This window comes from Lupinus angustifolius, chromosome LG05, assembly GCF_001865875.1.
Source record: "Lupinus angustifolius cultivar Tanjil chromosome LG05, LupAngTanjil_v1.0, whole genome shotgun sequence".
NCBI lineage: Eukaryota > Viridiplantae > Streptophyta > Magnoliopsida > Fabales > Fabaceae > Lupinus > Lupinus angustifolius.
This window is the reverse complement of record NC_032013.1, coordinates 24,322,443-24,348,269: the sequence shown is the minus strand read 5'-3', so window position 1 is coordinate 24,348,269 and position 25,827 is coordinate 24,322,443. Positions and strand designations below refer to the sequence as shown.

Below are 25,827 nucleotides of genomic sequence, written 5' to 3'. Positions count from 1 at the left end.
GAAATTATTATTAATATAGGTCATCACTTAGACAAAATATGCACTACTAAAATGATTGTCAGTAAGAAGAGAAATAATAGTATAATAACCATCAGAATAGTCATTGAAGAGGAAAAAATCACCACTAACATAATCCATCAATAGGAGAAAGGAAAAAAGGTGTCAGTGGAATGACCGGCAGTGGAAAAAAACTCAGTGATATAATCACCATCAGAATGACCGTCGATAGAGAAAGAAATCACCACTAAATTATATGATGATAAAGATTGGTCAAACTCAATTTGAGTTAGTCCCAAATAATTTATTATATCATAGGTGATGCTGTAACTTCCCAAAAACAATTTTAATTACCGATGCCATTAAATTGAAATAATGACCAACGTAAATCATGATCAACAAAATTATAGCTGATGTTTTATTTTCCCAAAATAATTAAATCATGGCTCACCTTCAATGACATTTATAAATCACAAATAAACCACTTTTGAATTTCACTTGAAATGAGGATGAATGAATGATTTACAAAATGATTTTCTACATTTTTTTGGCAATTGTTCCACCTACTGTTCTGTTACATGTCTCTTCGTTTCTCTAATGTATAACACATACCTATAACGTATCATTTTATTTTTCTTCATTTCTTTCATTTTGTTTACTTCATTTTCTCTTTATGTGTTTGGAATGTCATTTTCCCCCTCTCATTTCATTTTTTTCTTTATTATATGCGTTGTGTTCTTCTTCATGTTTGTCTTTTAATTTTGCTTTATATTTGGTGAGGCTCTTTGATTTTGAAAGAAAGTAATGTGTTTAATTTTACCAACGATTATAGGGTGATCTTCTTCCAATTTTGTTTGCCCTTTGTCTTCTTCTTATTTTTTATATATTTACTTAGGTTCTTTATTTTTTAATCTTAACTTTGGTCTTATCCTTCATTGAAGTGTTACTGTTATGCTGTAATTGTTTTTTTTTTTTTTACTTTTTTTGGTTCATGATGTTCATCTTCCTTTCTGTTTATTGTTTAATGCTTTCACTGTTGTTTTTATATACCTTACATTTGGCAATAACCTTCATTGAAGTGTGACCAATTATAAGTTGATATTGTTTTCCTATTTTTTGTCTTATGTCACTAACTATTTTCCTTCATTGAACTGTCATTCTTATGCTGTAATTTTATTTTTACTTTTCTTGGTTCATAATATTCATGTTCATTTGTATAAGTGCGAGTAGACCCTTAGAAGTGATGAGCAACTCTATATCCAAGAATGAATCTAGCATTTGTTTAGTTTAAACGTTAGTTTCATTTTGAACTCCATTCAACAATTATGAAATATATTAATTTCAAATACAAACAAGGAAGCATGATCATATTTGCATTATTACAATTGCTCATATAGAGTCACACTACCATAACCTTAAGGGTAATCATGCATCTATCTAATTTTTTTATCAACAAAAAAGCAATTGATTAGAGAACATACTCACAAAGCAATAGTTTACAATGCCTAATACAAAACACTCACATGAGTTAACGATAGTTAGGATTCTTAATAGCCATTCATGACAGATAATTGATGTGTAACCATCTTTTATAAGTGAGTTAAGCATTCTTTAGGTTGCATCACTTGGGGGCACACACACCACTTAGTGGTATTGCGTTAATCCCCTATTGAATCAATTGTTCTTACCAGGTATGTTAACTAGCTCTATCAAATGTCTTGCCTCTTTTAGGTTTTGGAAGTTAATCATTCAGAACTAAATTAATGGTTTGTTTCAGCTCTAAAAAGGAGGATATTCTTAGGAACCTACAATGCTCTTGTTCGTTAAACATTTTATATTCTCTTTTTTTTTTTCGTTAAACATTTTGTATAGGCCAATTAGTTACTTGATGTTGGGAGAAAACCATTAGATGTTGGGACCGTAGAAGTTCAAGTGGCCAATACCACACTTCTGTTGGAACATATCCACAACTTGTGTGTGTTTACTCTCTATCTGTTGTTGGTCATTGCCTTATTGTAGCCTTGTAGCAACTGTTGGAAGGCATGTTATTGTTTGTGATTTAAGGAACATGTTTCAACCTAAGGGGATCATCACTAAAACATCAAACTAGATGTGTGAGCTATTACCCTAATGGAAGTGGTACACTTCAGCCTTTTTCGATTTTGGTGAGCGAAAACGGTTCCCTAAATGGTGTTGTTACCAATATCATCCATGACCTGGTCCTGGTGCCCATCTCGCGAAGGTCACTTTTTGCCACCCCTTCTGTTACATGAAGCAGCAAGAACTCTTCGTTTCCTGTATAGAGGTTAGAAAGCTACACTTGTTGTGGTAAATGTTTTGCCACTCAGATGTATCCCTGAAGGAGCTGTCATTTGCAACGTTGAACATCATGTTGGGGATTATGCTATTGTTATCAGCCACCACCCTCATAACTATACATCTATATCTCTTTAATTTCAATTTTAAAATTTATTTTCGTATGTTTCTGGTTTGGAATAATTTAAGTTAGACCACTTGTATTTTTTGAGTCTGACTAATGGGTTTGACTATTTCCATTGATGTTTGATTTATTTCCAATCTTATAATTTCACTATTATGTACATTTATAATTTTTTATTATATTGTATATTTTGATTATAATATATTAATTATGGTAGTTAAAGTAAAATTTTGGATCATTATTAATTGTCATTGTTTATTATTGTTTAGTTATTTGATAATTATTTGGCTATATATGTATCAACTACATAGAGTATAAGGTTTACAGTCAAGCGAGTAGCATTGCATTTTTTATGATAGAGAAGGCCAGAATGAAATTTTCAAATACTCGTTAGAGCAACTCAATCACCATATTCACTCTATTCATGATGATGGTATTCTTTCTCCATTACTTATTGTTTATTAATTTTATGATTTGAAAGTTGTTAACTTTGTCAATTTTTCTATTTGCGTTTCAGGTCAGATTGCAGTTATTCATGTTGCTCGTCATGGACATACTCATACTGCTAAGTATCTTATTGACCGTGGTGCTAATCATACTATACATAGCAATTTAGGGTCTAAGACCATGCACCATCTTCATGTATAGGTTTGTTTTCACTTATCTATTTTGCCTTTTCTCATCTGTAAGAAAACTCATTTGTTTCAATTTTTATCTTATTTGGTGCTCATTTGTGCTTCCTTGTATGAAATACTGAGCTATCAACTATTTGATTTCCAGAGGAGTTAATCTTGATTTAGAAAGTGATTCGGAACCCCTCTGGTTTGGGCTGGATGTTACGCCCAACAAACAGCTTTCCATGTTTTGTAACAACATGGTGCATTCCCCACTATTGTAACAGAACACTGGTTTCTTTAAACTGGTGACACTTTATACTTTGCTTTTCTTTTTTGTGGTTTCTTCATCCTACTGGTTTCTTAAATTAAACTCTTTCTGCTCTAGGGTTGCTGCTAACTGGACCCCAAATTCAGGAGATAAAACTAAGGTCATGAAGTTGGATTTTGGCACTCATATAGACTGTAAACCCTAGAAATTTTTTAATTCAATTCTCCTAAATATGTGTTTATTTGAGTGTCACTCTATTCAACTTATGGGTATGAATTTTCTGTGTAGGATACATACTTGATTGTGCTTTTATTGGGCTTTTCAACCATGTATTTGATCAACTGCTGGAGCCTCTGAGTGAAGCAACCAATATTGATATTAAGGTACTTTGTAGAAATTTACTCATCTTGTGAAGACACATTGCCAATGCTACTTGTCCAATTAGAAATGTCAGAATGCTCAACCCCAGTACTACCTGGGTAAACAATGCTACTCATTCCATTATATCGGGTGACATGTGTATCAAAATCTCTATTTGCTTTCAATAATCTATGCCTTAGGTCCACTAGGTGGGAATAATATTTTCAATTATCTAAAAAAAATAAAAAATAAATCATCTTGTTCGTTATGGTTTAGGGGGGTTGTTTGGGTGTTTAAGGTTTAGGGTTTATCAGCCCAACAAAGTGTTTTTGTCGTTGGTGTTCTTTCTGATCTTTATGCATTTCACCGCTCCATTGGAAATTCCTTCTGCCCGTACTCTACTCCAGTTTGGTAGTTTCCACTGCCTTCTAGGGTTGAGCCCTAGGATTTGATTGCGAACTTAAAATGCCACCTATAGACGCTTTATGCCCAATCATTCTGGATAACACATGCATCCTCTGTCTTACCACGGCTGCTGACACAGAGTTAACCGATGCTTATGTTTTCGTCTTCCTTGAAGTATCCTTACTTATTAGTCTGGCTACTTGACCTCCTCTCTCTTAGCTAAAGATGGGGTGGTTGAGATAATTATGGGCTTGTTGTGGGATTGTGTGGGTTTAGGGTTTAAGGTTTAGGGCTTAGGTTTTAAGGTTTAGGGGTTACGACTTTGGGATTAGGGCTTAAGGTTTAGGGCTCAGGGTTTAGGGTTAGGGCTTTGGGCTTAGGGTTTAGGGTTAGGGTTTAGGGGGACATGTCGGGGACATGCCTGGGACATGTTGGGGACATGCCTGGGACATGCCTCGGACATGTCGGGGACATGCCTCGGACATGTCGGGGACATGCCTCGGACTTGTCTGGGACATGCCTGGGACATGTCGGGGACATGTCGGGGACATGCCTGGGACATGTCGGGGACATGCCTGGGACATGTCGGGGACATGCCTGGGACATGTCGGGGACATGCCTGGGACATGTCGGGGACATGCCTGGGACATGTCGGGGACATGCCTGGGACATGTCGGGGACATGCCTGGGACATGTCGGGGACATGCCTGGGACATGTCGGGGACATGCCTGGGACATGTCGGGGACATGCCTGGGACATGTCGGGGACATGCCTGGGACATGTCGGGGACATGCCTGGGACATGTCGGGGACATGCCTGGGACATGTCGGGGACATGCCTGGGACATGTCGGGGACATGCCTGGGACATGTCGGGGACATGCCTGGGACATGTCGGGGACATGCCTGGGACATGTCGGGGACATGCCTGGGACATGTCGGGGACATGCCTGGGACATGTCGGGGACATGCCTGGGACATGTCGGGGACATGCCTGGGACATGTCGGGGACATGCCTGGGACATGTCGGGGACATGCCTGGGACATGTCGGGGACATGCCTGGGACATGTCGGGGACATGCCTGGGACATGTCGGGGTCATGGCTGGGACATGTCGGGGACTTGGCTGGGACATGTCTGGGACTTGGCTGGGACATGTCTAGGACTTGGCTGGGAAATGTCTGGGCTTGTCTGGGGCTCGTCTGGGGCTTGTCTGGGTCTTGTCTGGGGCTTGTCTAGGGCATGTCTGGGGCTTGTTTGTGGCTTGACAAGGCTTGTTATGCGCTTGTTGTGGGATTGTCTGTGGCTTGTCTGGGTTTAGGGTTTAGGGTTAGGGTTAGGGTTTTGGGCTTAAGGATTAGGGCTCAGGGTTCAAGGCTCGTGGGTTAGGTCTCAGGACTTAGGGTTTAGGTTTTAGGGTTTACTGTTTTCCTATTTTTTGTCTTATATTAGTAACTATTTCTTCTTTATTGAAGTGTTATTCTTACGCTATAAGTTTTCTTACTTTTCTTGGTTCATAATATTCATATTCATTTGTGAATGTTGTTTATTTCTTTCACTAGTTTTTTAATATCTTAGCTTTAGTCATGACATTCATTAAAGTTTTGATGTTATGGTGTAATTGTTTTTACTTCTCTTGATCATATTATCAAACTACACGTTATTTTGATCTAATTTTGGTATACATTTGATGTAGATGATCGTTATATAATATTACCAATAGATTAATATTTACTTTTTTTGTTTTACCTTTGTTGTACTCTAAATGTATTTCTTTATACTCAACTTTTGATACACTTTGTGATATATTTGTTTCATATTGACCAATTTATTAACACATATCTTCTTCAAACTAATACATACTTATATCATTTTGCGATTTTCTTCAAGCATTATTAATATTAATCAATCATAAAAATAAAATGCCCCCGCATCAGACCATAACATTTGTTATTATCCTTTGACATATCTCTTTATTCTTTATTCTTCTTCTCTTTTCCATAATTTTCTTTCTCATTTTATTACTAAGCAGAGAACTCCATTTCTCTCATTCACTCCTTCATTTCATTACTCTTATTTTCTTCAACCATTCTTTCTTTCTTCTTCGTTTATATCATTATTTCATTTCAAAATTTCTTATTTTAAAAGGCTTTTATATCATTCTTGCACTAAAATCCATTTTTTTATTTTCTAGATCTGTTGTTATTGTTGGATAACTAGACGAGTGAGATGTCTGTAATGACAAGGGTGTCAACGATAGTTCTATTTGATCTTGTGTCTCTTATTGTTTGTTCACCCATGCAGCATCATTATAGGTTAGTTTTCTATATCTCTTTGCATATCTTAATTTTTTATAGATTTTTCTATTCAAAATAATCGTTACTATAATGTTGAAAATGACATGAACAATGACGAGATGGTAGAGGAAGAAAAAAGTAAATAATCTGTGACAATCTGGTATTCTGATCATTTCCCCTTAATTTTGTAAAAAAATCATTGTTTATAAGTTTTTCTACCTAATCTTGAGCAAGAAGTAGCACAATATTGATTTTATGTTTTTTTTATTTTCGTTTTACCTTGTGGTTCATTTATTTTGATGTACAATATGAATTAACTATGCGAATCATGTTGAGATTGATTTTTTATTTATAGAAACTATAGAATGTAGCCTACAATCATTCATTTTTCCTCACTCAAATAGATAAATATAACGGAAACTCATGTTATGATTCATCAAATTCCACCTCATTCACCAAAAGGAATGTGGCTTTCCATTTGTTTCTCCCCTTTCTTATTCATTCATTGTATTTCATTCTATAATTTAATTTTATGGTTGATATTTGTCGTGTTATAGTAATATTGATAATAATTTGTATGATTATAGACTTAAATGCTATGATTATATTTAAGTTAATATTTGAAACAATTTTGATAATAATTATGTAAGGATATGTGAGTATAATGTGATATTTATGGACAAAATTTCATTTCATTCATTGCAATTTAAATATGAATAAATTGACAATAACTCAATTTGATTCTAAGCAATTTGCAGGTGAATATTAATGCATCATTGAAGATTTGGAACAAATAAAAAAATATATGGGATTATTTTGTGTTGAATAATGGGAAGGTGGCTTTAGATAAACTCAAATAAAGTGAGACTAACTAAATTATAAATAAGATAATTTTTTATCAATTTAAATATCCTTTAACACGTCCCTTCAAGCTAAAACTTAGTAAACTCTAATTTGCAACGTTGAACATCATGTTAGGGATTATGCCATTGTTATCAGCCACCACCCTAATAACTATACATGTATATCTCTTTAATTTCAATTTTAAAATTTATTTTCGTATGTTTCTAGTTTGGAATAATTTAAGTTAGACCACTTGTATTTTTTGAGTCTGACTAATGGGTTTGACTATTTCCATTGATGTTTGATTTATTTCCAATCTTATAATTTAACTATTATGTACATTTACAATTTTTTATTATATTGTATATTTTGATTATAATATATTAATTATGGTAGTTAAAGTAAATTTTTGGAGCATTATTAATTGTCATTGTTTATTATTGTTTAGTTATTTGATAATTATTTGGCTATATATGTATCAACTATATAGAGTATAAGGTTTACAATCAAGCGAGTAGCATTGCATTTTTTATGATAGAGAAGGCCAGACTGAAATTTGCAAATACTCGTTAGAGCAACTTAATCACCATATTAACTCTTTCATGATGATGGTATTGTTTCTCCATTACTTATTGTTTACTAATTTTATGATTTGAAAGTTGTTAACTTTTTCAATTTTTCTATTTGCGTTTCAGGTGAGATTGTAGTTATTCATGTTGCTCGTCATGTACATACTCATACTACTAAGTATCTTATTGACCGTGGTGCTAATCATACTATACATAGCAATTTAGGGTCTAAGACCTTGCACCATCTTCATGTATAGGTTTGTTTTCACTTATCTATTTTGCCTTTTCTCATCTGTAACAAAACTCATTTGTTTCAATTTTTATCTTATTTTGTGCTCATTTGTGCTTCCTTGTATGAGATACTGAGCTGTGAACTATTTGCTTTCCAGAGGAGTTAATCTCGATTTAGAAAGTGATTCGGAACCCCTCTGGTTTGGGCTGGATGTTATGCCCAACAAACAACTTTCCATGTTTTGTAACAACATGGTGCATTCCCCACTGTTGTAATAGAACACTGGTTTCTTTAAATTGGTGACACTTTATACTTTGCTTTTCTTTTTTGTGGTTTCTTCATCCTAATGGTTTTGTAAATTAAACTCTTTCTTCTCTAGGGTTGCTGCTCACTGGACCCCAAATTCAGGAGATAAAACTAAGGTCATGAAGTTGGATTTTGGCACTCATATAGACTGTAAACCCCAGAAACTTTTTAATTCAATTCTCCTAAATATGTGTTTATTTGAGTGTCACTCTATTCAACTTCTAGGTATGAATTTTCTGTGTAGGATACTTGACTTTGCTTTTACCGTGGTTTTCAACCCTGTATTTGATTAACTGCTGGAGTCTTTTAGTGAAGCAACCAACACTGATATTAAGGTACTTTCTAGAAATTTACTCATCTTGTGAAGACACATTGCCAATGCTACTTGTCCAATTAAAAATGTCAGAATGCTCAACCCTAGTACTAATTGTGTAAACAATGCTACTCATTCAACTGCATCGGGTGACATGTGTATCAAAATCTCTATTTGCTTTCAATAATCTAAGCCTTAGGTCCACTAGGTGGGAATAATATTTTCAATTATCTAAAAAAATAAAAAAATAAAATCATCTTGTTCGTTAGGGTTTAGGGGGTTGTTTGGGGGTTTAGGGTTTATCGGCCTAGCAGAGTGCTTTAACCGTTGGTGTTCTTTCTGATCTCTATGCATTTCACCGCTCCATCGGAAATTCCCTCATCCCGTACCCTACTCCAGCTTGGTATTTTCCACCGCCTTCTAGGGTTGAGCCCTAGGATTTGACGGCAAACATAAAAAGCCACATATAGACGCTTTACGCCAATCATTCCGGATAATGCTTCCATCCTCTGTCTTACCACTGCTGCTGACACAGAGTTAGCTGATGCTTATGTTTTCGTCTTCCTTCAAGTATCATTACTGATTATCCTGACTACTTGACCTCCTCTCTCTTAGCTAAAGATGGGGTGATCGAGATAGTAGTTCCTTTTATCCTGGATGGGACTCTACTAGAGAATAGATAGCCCAATTCCACTATATCTGCTCTAGCATGAAGGAAAAGGATGTTCGAAGTTCCTAAATGACTAGGCTACTAGGCAGGCACCCCTCACTACCATTAGACTCGGGCTTTTCGAAGGTGCTAAATGCATTGTTGCAATCGATGCTCTTTAGTTCTAAGATCCTAACTTCGAAAAGAGGGTACTGGGCAAAGAGGGATATCTAATAACAAACTAGGTAAGCTCTTTCTTTCTCTTGCTTTATGACATATGTTAGCTTCCCTATTTTTGAACATGGGTGGGAAAGTTAATTGTGAGTTGACTCCTTATGCTAGAGCCAACCTGGCCTACCGGTCTTGTAAACCGATAGTTCCTTTGTACTATTAGGGCTAATGTTTCACTTCCTATGGTATCATTCAGTGCCTGGTAATAGTCCGTTTCCTGTAGTATCAAGAGATAGGAAGGATCCGACAAAAGTATGAAATTCTGATAATAATATCGGTTATATTAAGGACAAGTCATATTGATGACCAAGAAAACTCTAGAGAAGAAGCAAGCTTCAAGACCAAGCGTCAGAAACAGCAGGAAGAGAGCAGCAAAAGAGAAGGAAAGTAACTTTTAAGTCACACCATTATCCAAAGATAAATAGGAATGAAAAGCCCTAGCTACGACTACATGTGCATCTAGTGCAGTGGCTTGGAAGCAAACTACCTTTACCATCTTTCGAACTTATCCAAAATTTACTAATCAAAGGCAATAGGGGCAGACTGCTAAGTGGGAATACTGTATTTTTCTGGTAAGTTGGATGCGAAAGCTCATTCCCGCTTTCGCCAGGCGAAAGGTTTCACTACCTCGGCATGACATGAGAGATGTCTTGGAGGACAGAAAGAGGCTGCTTTCCTAGGGCTAGGGGGTAGTTATTGAACTCTCGATCCAAGATCTCGAGCATAGATCTGCTTACTTGGTCGTTGTCGTCAGCTCGTGCCGTAAGGTATTGGATTAAGTCCCACAACGAGCGCAACCCTCGTGGTTATTTGCCAATGTCAAGTTTGTAACCCTAAGCAGACTGTCGGTGATAAGCCAGAGGAAGGTCCAATTGGAGTCAATTTCCATCCTCTGATGATCCATTCCGCCCTTTCGTATAGCCATAAAGGTATGAAATCTTATGGATGACTTTCCTTAGTTCTTCCACCCCCTCCTTTTTCACCTATCCCTTCACTCCCTAGGGATTTCGTACAACTATACAATCACGATCATAAACCATTGTCACAATCACCATCCTTGTGTTGAAGCACTTGATATGCACTACAAACTGAATATTTACCTCCCTTAACATTTTGCTTTACAATTGAGGTTGAAAGATCAAATCAAAGTTGGCCGCATGAAGGTGAAAGCGTTTCACAAGTCTACAACTCTGCATGGTATCATCATATGTAGCAGTATTAAATAATTAAAAATTAGTAAATATTCAAATCAGATTTCAATATCTGTAATTTATTACATAATTTTTCTATCATCCGGTGTTTATTTAGTTAATGTTGGTTTGACAAGTTAATAATGAATGATAGAAGAAAGTCTAAAATTTCTTACACTTTAGTATTTCAATGTTAAACTTATATCTATATTAATAGAAAAAGGGAATCATAAAGTAACTATATATGGAATAATTTATGTTTTCCTATTTTATCCTTTATAAATTCTAATTTTATGTTTATATAAATTATGATTAAGTCAATGTAAATTAATATTTTTATTTAAACTACTAAAACAATTCTTTAATCCCTCTTCTATGTTAATTGCTTTTCCAATTTTGAAAATAACTTGTATTAGGAAGTTTTTCCTTTCCATTTATTTTGTAGCATGGATCAGACTCCACTTTTATTCTCCATTCTCTTCTTCCAACCTTTAGGTATGACTCTTTTCTTTCTCTTTTACATATTTTACATGTCCCCTTTTTGTTATATGAATAGTATTAATACATTAGGTTGCTTCTATAGGGTTTAAACTTTATAATCTAAATGAAAGTGTTTGAATTAAAATATTATACATAGAATATGAGTCAATAAAAACGGCATATACATGGGTTGTTATATGAAAGTAATTGCATACTATTTATAATCTAAATTAAAAATTTATTTTTGAAAAAATGTAGGAATAATTTGAACGAAAGTGTTTGAATGTTGAAGTAAAAAAAAAGTTTGAAGGAAATAGGAAAAAACATACTGTGATATGTTTATTTACTATATTTGACATTTATATCATGTAGACTATGTAAGGAATTTTGGGTCACACATGTAGTATTTAAATATGTTTAGGGTCATTATTTTAAGTAGTCATACTAAATTGATCTACTTTAAGTAAGGTGTATGGTTATAGAAATAATTGTCATGAAAAATATTTTGTAGATACCTAAAGTCTTATTTCTATTTTTATGATGGCAAAAATAATAAATAAGGAATAAGAAAATTGAAAAGGCATCACCCTTAATGAAAGAGAAAACTTGTCTTATAAATATGGGCTATGGTCCCCAATTGTAGACAACACATAACACACAACAATATGAACCAAAACAAGAGAGTTCATTCTCTTCATTCCATTAGAGGAGAAACTAAGGCTAGGGCTGATCTACATGGAGTTGATGGATACATTACACATGATGTTAAGGATGATATACAGTTCATTCACCATATTCTCAATGATTATATTAAGGTACGCTTCCGCTTTAGTTTTATATTTCTTCTTGATGATTTGACATGAAAGATCTTGACTATATGATGATAGTTGTTCATCATCTTTAGTATATTATTATGTATCTTCAAGCATATAAAGTATCTCCCACCACCATTAAAGTCTCTATATATTAAAGTTTTTTCCTACCCCATTAGGAATAATTTAACAAAAGTGTTTTAATGTTGAAGTAAAAAAAAGGTTTGAAGGAAATATGAAAAACATATTGTGATATGTTTACTTATTATATTTGACATTTATATCATGTAGACTATATATTACAAGCGATAGGAAAGTGAGTTGACGGGCACAGCAGTACTGGTAAACAGACTAGTAATAATAATGTATTAAGTCTCACTGTGCAAGAATAGAAAAACAACAAAACTTAAAATTGTCATTTAACAGGGCTTTGGGGCACTTTCTATGTGAGCGTAATAGTACATAAGGTTATATTCAACAACGTTTTTTGAAGCGTTGTAGAAAGTAAACATTTAACAGCACTCACTGAAGCAAATGTTGTTAAATGTCTACTTCCTAAATAAAACAATATATCTCCCATACATTCTATCAAACACATGACGAGTATGTCTAACTCTACCACATTTATTATAGATTTGTTATATCATCACTGACTCCAGCTACATTCAACATTAACATATTCCAATTTTATAAAATAACATATGAGTAATGAGATCTTACGCAAAAAAATTATTCTTTCTCCTCCAATGTGCAAGTCCTTAGAGAGTGTTCTTGTATTCCTCAATTATCAATGCAAGCTATAAATACAAATGAAAAATGGCATCTCTAAATAAATTTCAAAAGTTATGAAAAATACAAAATTAGCAATAATTAAGAAAGAAAAGTTACCGTTGTACCCAAACCATATGTTCTAAATGAGTGAACCATAGCCAAAACCTAGAACATCATAGTTGCATAACTTCAAAACAAATAAAGATCACACTATTGGTGAAAAGAGAAATAAATGAGCTCAAATAAGATAACGATTTACCTTATGCTTGAAGGAAAAAAACCAAAAATTGATAACTTGCTTGAAGAGAGAAACTAAAAACAAAAGAGAAAAAATGTAACTTATGGAAAAGAAGAAAAATAAGAGAAATAATAAACTGAGTAATATATGCCTTATTGTGTGAGGTTTTGTTTTTGAATTTAAAAAGATTTTCGCTCACTAAAACAAGCGTTTAACGGTTCTTATTGAAAAACTGTTATTAAATATATGAAGACCTTTAACATCGCTTTCTTCAAAAAGCGTTGTTAAATATAACACATTTAGCAATGCTTATTGCAGAAGTGTTGTTTAGGATATGAAGTATGATAATATATTTAAGAACGTTTTCTTCAATAAGCGCTATTAAAGATAACACATTCAACTGTGTTTATTGAAGAAGTGTTGTTAAATATCTGAAGTATGACATTTAACAGTGATTGTTTCAATAAATGTTGATAAACATAACACATTTAACATCACTTGCTTCAATAAGTATTGTTAATTCTCTTTCGCCTTATATTTAACGGCGTTCAACGCATAAGCGTCATTAAATGAACCTTGTTAAATATCAATAATGGCGTAGTAGCAGTCAAAATTTCATAATAATACTATATCCTTTAACCTCCCTTGTTTGATGTTGTAACCAATATTAAATTCCATTGTATTTCTTCCTTTTTTTCCTGCCTTCATCATCATTGTAGGTTTCAGATTTTGAACTTCTCTTTTAGGGTAGTATGTCATATATCCAAACTTTTTAATTCTGGTTTATTACTTTCCTTTTTTTCAAAGAGTTAATTCAAGTTTATCAAGCTGTCCAATAGAACCTGATAAGAACGTATGCAGGTTATATAATACCATAATTAGCTTAACGATTCAACTACTTTTAGATAAATAAATTATTTTAATATTTTTATTATGAACACTCATTTTCCATATTTTTTCTTCAAAATATTAATTTCTCAAAAAAAAAGTAAACAAATGAATTTTTTAAAATTAAAATAAATAAATAATATGTTTCTAGAAACCTATGTCAAAAATAAAGTAATAAATAGGTTTATAGAAACATATTACTTTTTCTCCTAAAAAAAGCAAAAAAAATAAATTAATAAAGTATTTTTTTATTTTTTATTTTCAAAATTATATTATTAATAAATAAAAGATAATTAAAATTATTTTTATTCAATTTTATAATTAATTTTGAATTTATAAAAGTAAATAAAGAATAAACTCAATAGAATATTGGTTGAATTATGTCTTTTAACATTTTCAGTATAAATAAATAAAAAATAGAAGTCAAACCAGATTTGTTAATTAGGACTAGAATCCTTGAAAGATATTATCAACTTAAAACATCTTCAGCATTATTAATTTATTTTGTTATTCTCATTTAACTTCATATTCCTCTCTATATTTTGCTCTCCACTTCCATTAATAGATATGCAGTTTTTTTACTATTGATTTATTTATTATCTAATTGAACATCAACAATATTGATAATTATAACAATGTTAGCATAATGATAATAATAATTTGGAATCGAGATACGATAAACTAAAATAATAGCAATAAAAGTAAAAGACGTTTTTGACAACAAACAAAACACAAACAGTAACAAGTACAAATTAATTAATAGTAACACATATAATTTTACAAAGTATCAATTTTAATTAGTTATGGTTTTTTATCTAATACCAACATATGTTGAATATTTGCCTATACATTAATTGTAACATCATTTTATGAAATAAGTTTTTGTGATTAATCCAAAATGGAGGAGAGTCACAAAAACATTTCTCTTTCTCAAATTATCTTGAAATGGTTATGTTACGACGTTTCTATTCATTCTATTAATTCCTAAAATCAACAGAACATATTTTTTAATTATATTAATAATTAATAATAAAATCATTTTCAATAATAAATAAATACCAAATTTAACATTTCACCTAAAAATAAAAATGGCTAACCATATCAAGAATGGTGGGACTGTCATCCTTGAAGGCTTTTTTTTCCTAAACTTATCATTTGGATGATTGTGATATGTCGTTTCAGCTTTTAAAATACTTGACACACAAACAATTTTCTAAGAACTATGTAGCCTTAGCAAAGTCTCACCTTGTCAGGCACAACAACAAAAAACAAATAAAATGTTGTCACTTTTAATAATTAATTAAATATGTTGCTAATAGATTCCTTACTATATAACCGACTTCCAAACCACGATATCAAAATCCAAGATTAACTGTGATTGAGCTGGAAGACTTTTCTACATTTTTTTTATGTGTAAAATGTAGTAACGACTCTAATAAAATCGTGGAGCCGAAAATCGAGGTGCGACAAATACATTGTTAATGTATTTTTTACATGGTCATTCACTATAATTTCTACTATTCATAATGATGATTAGTATAGAAACAATGGATGATGTAAAAAATTAGTATGTTAGTATTTGTTGTAAGCGAGACTCTAACCTTCAACTTCCTTCAATCCGTCCTTTCTCCCTAACCATCAAATCACCATATAATTTTTTTCTAAAAATTGATATGGTAAGACTCGAACCCATAATTTCTTTTGCTCTATCCATTAAATCTTTCACTTAAATATTGGGTCACGACTCCCAAAAGTAAAAAAACTCTAAGTAATGCATATACTTTTTCTCTAAATAAATTTGTTAACTATTTTATTACACCAAAATCAATTTCATAGGCACGACCGCATGGGAGGAAAAATGTTTCTTCGTGAAAGAATTTAAATTGAATAATATATGTCCTTAAAGTAGTAACAAAAAAACCAATAAGATATTAATCTAGTAATATAAATCTTAAAATTTAATTAATTCATTACCCATAAAGTAATGATATATTCATATCCATTGTTAATACCAAATAAAAACTAGTAACAACAAAATTCCACACCAAAAGCGAAACATTTTTAAGCTTAAAAAGGTTAACGCTAGATGGTCCTCATTCTTAGCATTCAAAACAATCAAATATGCTAAAGACTAGGAATATGTAAAAAAGGTTAACGAGAATAATTAGTAAGAAATCGCCACCATTAAATAATATACCATTACGTTAATGATTAATTAATAGAAATTCATTATAAATAATAATAATAATCTATACTATTAATAAAGGGAAAATACAAAATAACCACCCATCATGATGCAATTTGTGTTTTCATATTTTGCCCTAATATCTTTTCATTTCTACCAAAAAACCATAATAATATTATTTTCTTATTTTATCTTTATTATCTTCTTGTTTTAAAAGTGTATTTAAAAAATTGAATATTAGACCAATTGAATAAATTCAACCGTAAATTTAGCAAAAAAAGTTATATTTGAATTTATAAAATATAAACTATACATTACAAACGATAGGAAAGCGGGTTGACAAACACGACAGTGCATGTCAACACGCTAATAATAATAATGATAATAAGTAACAAACTTACCTAACTAATTAGCTAATAAATTAATAAACACATGTTGTAAAACAATTCAACATGTGTTAAATGTGTAAAATATTGTAGATTTGTTCTCCAATAGCCCCTCAAGCTGAAGGATAAATGTTAGTGATTCTAGCTTGATAATTTGATTTGATAACAGTGTGATGAATCAGAATCTCGATCCTGATGTGATTGGATTTTCTCAACAACTTGATTATTTTCCTGGTCAGAAATATTAACCATATTCCCATGGTTTTACATTGTTGGAGGATTCTTTGAGTATGCAAAAGAACCCAAGAAAATGCATCTCTTCTTGTTCTTTAGACAAGATTGATAGTGTGATGATCAGAGTGTGTATAGTTGTTGTTTTTGTTGATCTTGTTGTCATTATTTATGATCTTATTGATCTTGTTATTATTGTTTATCTTATTGATCTTGTTCATATACTCCTTGATGACACTTCTTTCTTTGGGAATTCTTTATTACAACTCATTAAGTGTAATAAAACCCTTTCAGGTTGTAATACATATGTGGACCATGGCAAGAACATTGCCATGTCTAGTGATTCTCATTGTCCACAAAAAATTGAAAAGCAAGTGTCTTTGAATCCTCTTTTTTCATCTTCTCCTCGTGGTAGAGGACATAAGAGATTGGTACGAAATGGGTGCATTGCCCTGCATAATATTGCAACAAGATACATTTTTGTATGTCTTTGTTCCAGCAATAGATTCAACAGGTTGAGCCATTTCCAGCTTCCACAATTTTGGTCGCTCCTTCTTGCCTTTCTTCCAGAAACGTCTTCTCTCTTCACAAACTTCTTTGCTTCATCTTGAGTTGTTGACGATGATTCTTTGTTGAATCTTGGAAGAAGAAGATAATAATTTTAGAGAATGTGCAGCAGTAACCAAAGCCTTTAGGATGAAGACTCTGATATCATTTTGCAAAAATATTGCGAAAGCGTAAAATGAATATTATGGATGATTTCTCATTTATTGATCAAGGCATAAGAAGCCTTATTTATAGTACATGAATAGGTAACAAACTTACCTAACTAATAAACACATGTTTTAAAACAATTCAACATGTATTAAATGTATAAAATATGTAAAATGTGGTAGCTTTGTTCTCCAATACAAAGCATGAACTATGTTTGATATTGAACTAGTAAATTGCAGGTGCATTCGCACGAGGTGATATTTTTTGCTACATGGTTAAGAATATACATGTTATTTATGTATTCGCATGGTTAATAGCACACATATTATTTGTTCATTCACGTGGTTAAGAACATGCATGTTAACTATGTATTCATATGATTAGGAATATACATGTTAGACGTGCATTCACATGGTTAAGAACATATATTTATTCGTGCATTCGCATTATTAAGAACACATATGTTATTCGTGCATTCACATGATTAAGAACACACATGTTACATTTTTATTCACATGGTTAAGAATGCACACGTTACTTGCATTCTTAATGTGTGCATTAATATTGAGGCATTACCGTAGAAGATATGAAACAAATGACCAGTAAAAAATACTCTTATTACAATGTCTTACCATAATATATGTATTGTATTAGTGAAATAAAGAAGGAATATATGGTTGCAATAAATAAATATATGGGAGAACTAAACTTGGTTTTCTATGACCAAAGGGAGAGATAAAGAGGTATGGAAATAAAATGAGAGACTAATAAAATGGAATCAAATCCCATTTAATGTTAATTAAAACATTAGAAGGTTTGAGCATTGTAATAATTATTTTTTCATCATTGTTAGCAACATAACATATTACATACTCTGAATATTTTTTATCATTAATTATGAAAATATACATTATACAAAAGTGATTATGAAACATTTTAGGAGGGAAACAAATTAAGGAGAAAGTGATATGTATAAATGATATGTGAAAGAAGTTTAAAATGAAATATATATTTTTATGAGAAGTGGATACAGTGCATTGTATGTATGGTATGTATGTGGAGTTGTTTCAGAGAGAAAAATTGCACTAATATCTGATAAGTGTCCAATAATAACATCATTATGAGTTTTTTATTATATAATAAATAAATGTGGTTTCTTCTCTTTTAACATTTATCAATAATAAAACAAAAATCTTTGTAATGTCAAATTATAGAAATACCAAAAGAAATATCTTCATGAATCACTTTTGTCCTTAAGCCTTTGAACAATCATAATGTTTCACTTATATCTTTAACAAATTAAAAAAATCAATTAACCAAACATTTTTAACTTAAAGAATTACATGGTCTTGGTTTTCCATGACATATGAAGAAACCTATGAGCAAAATAAACTTTTGTCAAACAAAAAATAAATACATATTTTAGTACTTTTGTAAATAATTAAAACTAAATAATCAACAAGTTTATAATAGCTATGGGTTCGTGCAATTCAAAAAGTACATTCTTAGTATGAGCTAGCGGGATGTGTCATCTGTTATGTATGGACTCTCGAGCTTCATAAATCCGACTTGTAAATCATCACTTTTTGTAAACTATTTTTGCAAGAGAAATCAAATGACAAGAGTGTATATAAAATTTGGACAAAATCATTTTATAGAACATTCATATCATTAAACTTCAATTATGTCATTTAACCACAATGATATGGTTCATTTGTGACTAAGTGTTCGATAAAACCTAAATAAGACCCGTAACTCATTTTGGATAGTAAAGCTTACCTTAAAAAACTAGTCAAATTAACGATATAATATCTTGTTTTGGTTTAAAGTTATGAATGGAAACCACATTTCGTATAATTAATAAACGTTGGTGTGCTTGCCCCTACATCCCAAGAAAGAATAAGCAAAAACGCTATATCACTATATTGAAATTAACTACTTAAAATTCAAATGGTCTGAAGTTTTCTTCCTTCTTTTTTATCTTCTGAAATAATTGATATAAAATAATTTTTACTACAAAAATGAAAGTCCTTTTATAATGTTTTTATTCATCATTGATGTCACTAATTTTTAATTTTTTTTGGTATTACCAATAATATTATTTTATCTTTGGGTAGGAAATTAATTATTTCCAAATTACAAGTTAACCCTTTCAACAAGCATAGCTTTCAGGAATCGACACTAATTTTCAATTTGATATAGACAATATAATAATCTTAATTTCCTTATGGATGCCTAATTTTGTTTTTCATTTATTATCACTAGCGTGTTGACATGCACTGTCGTGTCTGTCAACCCGCTTTCCTATCGTTTGTAATGTATAACTTTAAACAATATTTTTTGTGCTAAATTTAAGGTTGAATTTATTCCGTTGGTCTAATATTCAATTTTTTAAATACACTTTTAAAATAAGAATATAATAAGGATAAAATAAGAAAATAATATTATATGATTTTTTGGTAGAAATAAAAAGATATTGAGGGCAAAATAGGAAAACACAAATTACACCATGATTGATGGTTATTTTGTGTTTTCCCTTTATTAATAGTATAGAAGTATAGATGAATTTGAGCAAAATATAGAACATAAATATTATTCAATGTATTCCCTTTATCATTAACGCGAAATAACCAAATTCTTAAAAAATAATTAGTTTCTATTTTTAAAAAATGAATTGAATGAATTTTTTATTGCAAAGAAAACTGTACAAAATGGTAGTATAGTTCTATGTCTACTGTGTATATATATAACTCCAAACTCCAGATATATTTATATATTCTTTACCATAGTGTTATACTAATAGTATACACTATCCAAAGTTTAAAATTATGGGGGTTCATATGCGTGTTCGAGGAATCATTTCCTTGCTCTTTCTAATTTCTGTGTTATTGGAATTCAATGTTGTTTATTCCTACACTCGTCCACCTCCTCGTAAAAACATTTTCACCCCATTGTCTGATGATGATGATGCCTCATCCCCACAACAGGTACTGTTTTATATTATAAAGTTGTGATTAAAATTTGTATTTCTGAATGTAATTAAGGTCACATGTCCTACTTTTTGTATTACAATTGTGTAATAGTTTAATCATCTACTTAATAAAGATCACATGTCCTATTATTATTTTTTTATTATAGGAGTAATAGTAAATAAAAAAGTTAAAGTAATAGAATAAGAGCTTAATATCTTTAATATTGGAATGATAATTAACTTGTGAATAAATATTAAATAATGTAATAATAATAATAATAATAATAATAAATAAATCCCATATTGACTATTTTCTCATAAAATAATTTTAGTAATACTCAATAATATTAATAATAGTCTGTGAATGTCTAAGGAAAAAACCAATGTTTCATTCTTTTTTATTCTTATTTTTTTATAAATAAATGTTAATAAATTAGTATTTTATGGTATTTTATGGAGGGTGAGATTTGAATTTTCAATCTCCTTATCAATCTACTCTCTAAAACATTCTTATCATTTGATCACTTTATGACTCCCACTTTTATATTATTATACCTATGATATTCTAACAAAATCATATTTTTAGCCCCAAATAAAGAGAAACCCAATGTTTCAGTGGCCGAATTTGGAGGATTCCGTTTTTCCTTTGATATGATAGCATGATCTATTTAGTATTTAATGTTTCTTATTTTTTAATAAAAGGTTTTCAATGCCTTGCCTTGTATTCCATATTTCCATTTATGCATGTCTAAGTTAGTTAAATAATTTTTAGTTGTGTGAAAATATCATTATGTTTTAACTTTATAAGCAAAATGATATATTCTTATCATTTTATTCTTTACTTGTTTAATTTGGTGAAAAATATCATGCCGGAGAGAATATTTATTATAATATAATTTTGGTGTATTAATTAATAAGAGGCTGCTGGGACTTGTGAAGTGAAAAAAATAGAAATGTTAACTTCAAAGACATTAAATATACTTGTGATATAGTTTTAAAATCTTTCTTTACATTTTCTTCACCTCAAAAACTGAACTCTAACCATATCAAAATTTAAAATTACCCCCAATTATACTGATTGAGGATCAAAATGAAGTATGTATTCATAAAGTTTGAGAACCCTAATGAGTGAATATTTGATGGTTCTTTCAGGTACGTGTATCTCAAGTGGGGAAAGATAGAATGAGAATATCATGGTTTACAATTTATCCAACCCCTGCAACAGTTCAATATGGTCTAACCCCTTCGGCTAATAGCTTCAATGCCACTGGAGTGATCGATTCATATCATTATATGTTCTATTACTCTGGACCAGTTCATAATGTGATAGTAGGTCCACTCAAACCTAATACAGTTTATTACTATCGTATGGGTGATTGTACTAAAGTATACAATTTCAAAACTCCACCATCTCATTTTCCTATCAAGTTTGCAGTTGTTGGTAAGTCATCAAAATTTATTCTTGTTATTACCAAGAATATACTTTACCTTTTATTAATGAATTAATCACTTTTAGAGTGTGTGATCGTCTCTCTTAACAAATATTGCTCTCAAGAATCGAATATTTGACTTTTTGGTCATCATAAGGATCTAGTGGAACCTTACACCACTAGACCAACTCCGTGTTGTTGCATACGATATTTGTCTGTCACAACCATTTTGTGAAGTGATAATTAAGAGTAAGCATAAAGAAATGATTGTTTTCACTATATAATAAGTTTTTCTTAAAATTTGTATAAAGTTTACAACTTAAGCCTTTTTGTCATATTCATGCCTATGGCCATGAGGATCACAAGACACATTTGAACCATTTTTTTTACATAACCCTAGAGAATTTGAGTTCTACTGAAAAACTTACCAACTTGTATCTTGGATCATATTTCTGCAGGAGATCTTGGACAAACAGAATACACCAAAACAACTTTGCAGCATATATCTGACCCAGGCTATGATATGCTTCTATTAGCTGGGGACTTATCTTATGCAGATACTATTCAAGAACAATGGGAATCATTTGGCCGTTTAATTGAACCATTAGCAAGTCAAAGACCATGGATGGTAACTACAGGAGACCATGATATTGAGAAGATTACATTCTTTCATAGAAGGTCATTCACAGCTTACAATACAAGGTGGCTAATGCCATTTAATGAGAGTGGATCAAACTCTAACCAATACTATTCTTTTGAAGTAGCTGGTGTTCATATTATTATGTTAGGATCATACACTGATTTTGACAGTAATTCTAATCAATATAAATGGCTTCAAGGGGACTTGAACAAGGTGGATAGGAAAAATACTCCTTGGCTTGTGGTCATGTTTCATGCACCTTGGTATAACTCCAACACTCTTCATCAGGGTGAATATGCATCAGTTGAAATGAAGGCTATCTTGGAAGATATGCTTTATAAAGCTCGGGTTGATATTGTTATTTCAGCTCATATTCATGCCTATGAGCGTTTTGTAAGTAATTTAAGTTTTATATCATTATGTGTTGCATGAACAAAAATTGTTTTTGCTATACTTTTGATTCATTGTATATCACATTAGTTACGTTCCTTTTTCAGATTCTATTAGATGAGAGTCTCGTACATTAGGCAAACTAAGATAGTATACACAAGATGATATAGAAAAAGTTTTGTTTAAAGAATTTTTGCTTTGTTGTTATCTTTAGTTTCAGTATTTTTAGTATATTTAAAATATTTTACTTTTTGATCTACCTCTTTATAAATGCTCTAATATACATGAAACATAGGATGTCTATAATCTTTTATTTACACTATGGTGAATAGTTCTACTACTTAATGTTTCAAGTTGTTAAACTTATGATGGTTATTTATCTGATATTTTCAGACAAGGGTTTATAAAGAAAAAGCTAACAAGTGTGGTCCAGTGTATATCACTATAGGGGATGGAGGCAACCGTGACGACTTCAATCCATAGTAATTAATATTTGAATTGTTTCTCTTATCTTTCTTAATTATAATTTACACTAAGAATATCACAAAACAATTAATGATTTTATATAATATTTCTATATGCTATGTATGTGCCTACAGCTTCATGGATCCCCCACCAGATATATCATTCTTCAGGGAGCGAAGCTTTGGACATGGGACATTGGAGGTGACTAATGCAACACATGCACTTTGGACTTGGATTAGGAATCATGATGATAAACCAGTTACTACTGAATCTCTATGGTTAACAAGCCTCTCCTCAGATTCTGCTTGTAATGGTAATTAAAGTTTGATATTTATGAAAATAATGTCCCTATCTACCAGCCTGTATATGGTAATAAGATGGTAGATAATGTGAAGGTGTTGTCATTGTTAATCATTTCCCATAAATAATATCTTTTTTTTATCTATCTATAATGAAAATTTGATTAGTCAACAGATAATAAAATTAGGAGAACAAGTTATCTTTAGATTCACATTATTCCTATAATTAACAAAGAGATAGACAATTTAAAGAATGTTTTATCTAATCAACAAAAAAAGTAAGAGAAAAAAGAAATCAAGCATTAAGAATATTATATATGGAATTTGATTCAATGACCAAAATTCTTTGTTATATGCTAAACATTTACTAATATTTTTATTCATGTCAACACCTAATTTTGCATGGTGCTATTAAAAGTTAAAGTGATAGAGTAAAATGTTACTTTTTTGTGATTTTATACCAAATCTATAGGTATCACATTAACTTTTTGATTTTTTACCAAATCTGAATCATTTTGGCAATAAGAGTATGTGGGTGACCTTTTACCCAATCTATAAGTATTAGATTAATAATTTCTAGTAGAAATAAGGATATTTGGGTCTTTCTCAACTGAGAATAAACTTTGGTAATATCAAGGGTATTCCTTTACCTTTTTGGGTAAAGAACTAATCCCTTTTGGGATTCATAGATGCTCCTCCCAACAAGTGTCGCTTCAAGGAATCGAATCATCAACCTTGTAGATCCAATTGGGCCTTACATCACTCTCCACCATTGTTAATTTGGATAGTTGGCATCATGCTACCTCAAATTCAATTTGGATAGTTGGAACTGGGAACATGATAAGGTATTGGTTGGACAAATGGATTGGATCCACCCTGGTTAAGTGATTAAGCATATCTGCTCACCTTCACTCCTCTTTGTCAGCCATTGTGGCAGACTTCATACAGGGCTCTACTTGGATTATCCCTAATAGGTTGGCTACTTTACACACCCAAGTCTCTGCATCTATCACTGGAATTGATATTTCTTCTGGAAACCAGCCAAATAAACTAGTTTGGAGGCACTCAAATGATGGAGTTTTATCAATGAAAGTTGCTTATAATTATATAAAACCATTTGTTCCTCATCTAAACTGGTGTAAGCAATTATGTCTCCCTCCATCCCTCATTCTAAGTCTTTTATTACTTGGAGGCTTTACAAAAATAGAATGTCTAGAAAGCTTGCAAAAAAGAGGCATCTACTTAGTCTCAACTTGCTCTCTCTGCAGTTCAAATGTTGAATCCTCTGATCACCTTTTCCTGCTTTGCCCTTTTGCTGCAACAATTCAATTCTTGGAGCCCTCAAGTCAAGACGGTGATCAAAGCTAGTATCAGTCTATGTAATCTGGATGTGCAGGAACAAGCTCAGATTTGAGAGCTCTTCAATATCTATCTGTCAAGCAAAGGCCAAAATAAAGCTTGAAACTGACTTATTTGGTAGCTCTTCCAACCTTTGTGCTAGTAATTCTATGCACGAGTTCTCAATTCTTAGAGCTTTCAAGGTAGCAATAAAGTACGACAGAGCCCCGAGAATCATTGAAGTTTTTTTGGAAATCTCCTTCAATGGGACGGATAAAAGCCAACACTGATGGAGCAGCTCATGGTTCTCCTGGTCATGCTGGTGGATGTGGTATATTCAGGGATAGTAGTGGTGCTACCCTCGGTTGCTTTGCTTCATATTTCAACATACGGGATTCTCTTTATGTTGAGTTACGGTCCATCATGTTAGCTATTGAAATAGCTCAGGCAACGGGTTGGAATGCTTTATGGCTGGAGTGTGACTCAAGCATGGTCGTGGACATTTTCTCTGCTAAAGTCTTTGTCCCCCGGAAGTTGCTTAATTGTTGATATCAATGTTGTATGTTAACCAACTCTATGCATTTTAGAATATCTCATATTTTCAGGCAGGGAAATACCTGTGCGGATAAATTGGTTGCATTTGGTGTTGCTTCAAAACGGGATTCTTGGTGAAACTCCTCTCCTGATTTTATCCTACAAGATTTCTTTAGGAATAGGCTTTCTTTACCAAATTATATATTCACTCAGATGTAATCTTTGTGTCTATTCGTAATTGTTCTCCTTTTTATTAATATATTTTTGGTGCCTTGGCACCTTTGCCTTAAAAAAAACTTTAAGATATAATAAGGGTGTGTTTAATGACTTTTAAATAAA

At 31.7% G+C, this 25,827-nt stretch overlaps 2 protein-coding genes across 2 annotated transcripts; both read left to right on the top strand.

Annotated features, from left to right (window-relative positions):
* Positions 4,505–5,407, top strand: LOC109347107 (tenascin-X-like). Its single transcript, XM_019586834.1, has one exon. It carries the CDS (start codon positions 4,505–4,507, stop codon positions 5,405–5,407), a length of 903 nt encoding a protein of 300 aa, XP_019442379.1.
* LOC109347225 (probable purple acid phosphatase 20) lies at positions 20,235–23,659 on the top strand. Its single transcript, XM_019586931.1, has 5 exons — positions 20,235–20,408; positions 21,545–21,833; positions 22,281–22,855; positions 23,246–23,334; positions 23,452–23,659. Exons 1-5 carry the CDS (start codon positions 20,250–20,252, stop codon positions 23,636–23,638), a joined length of 1,299 nt encoding a protein of 432 aa, XP_019442476.1. The 5' UTR covers positions 20,235–20,249; the 3' UTR covers positions 23,639–23,659.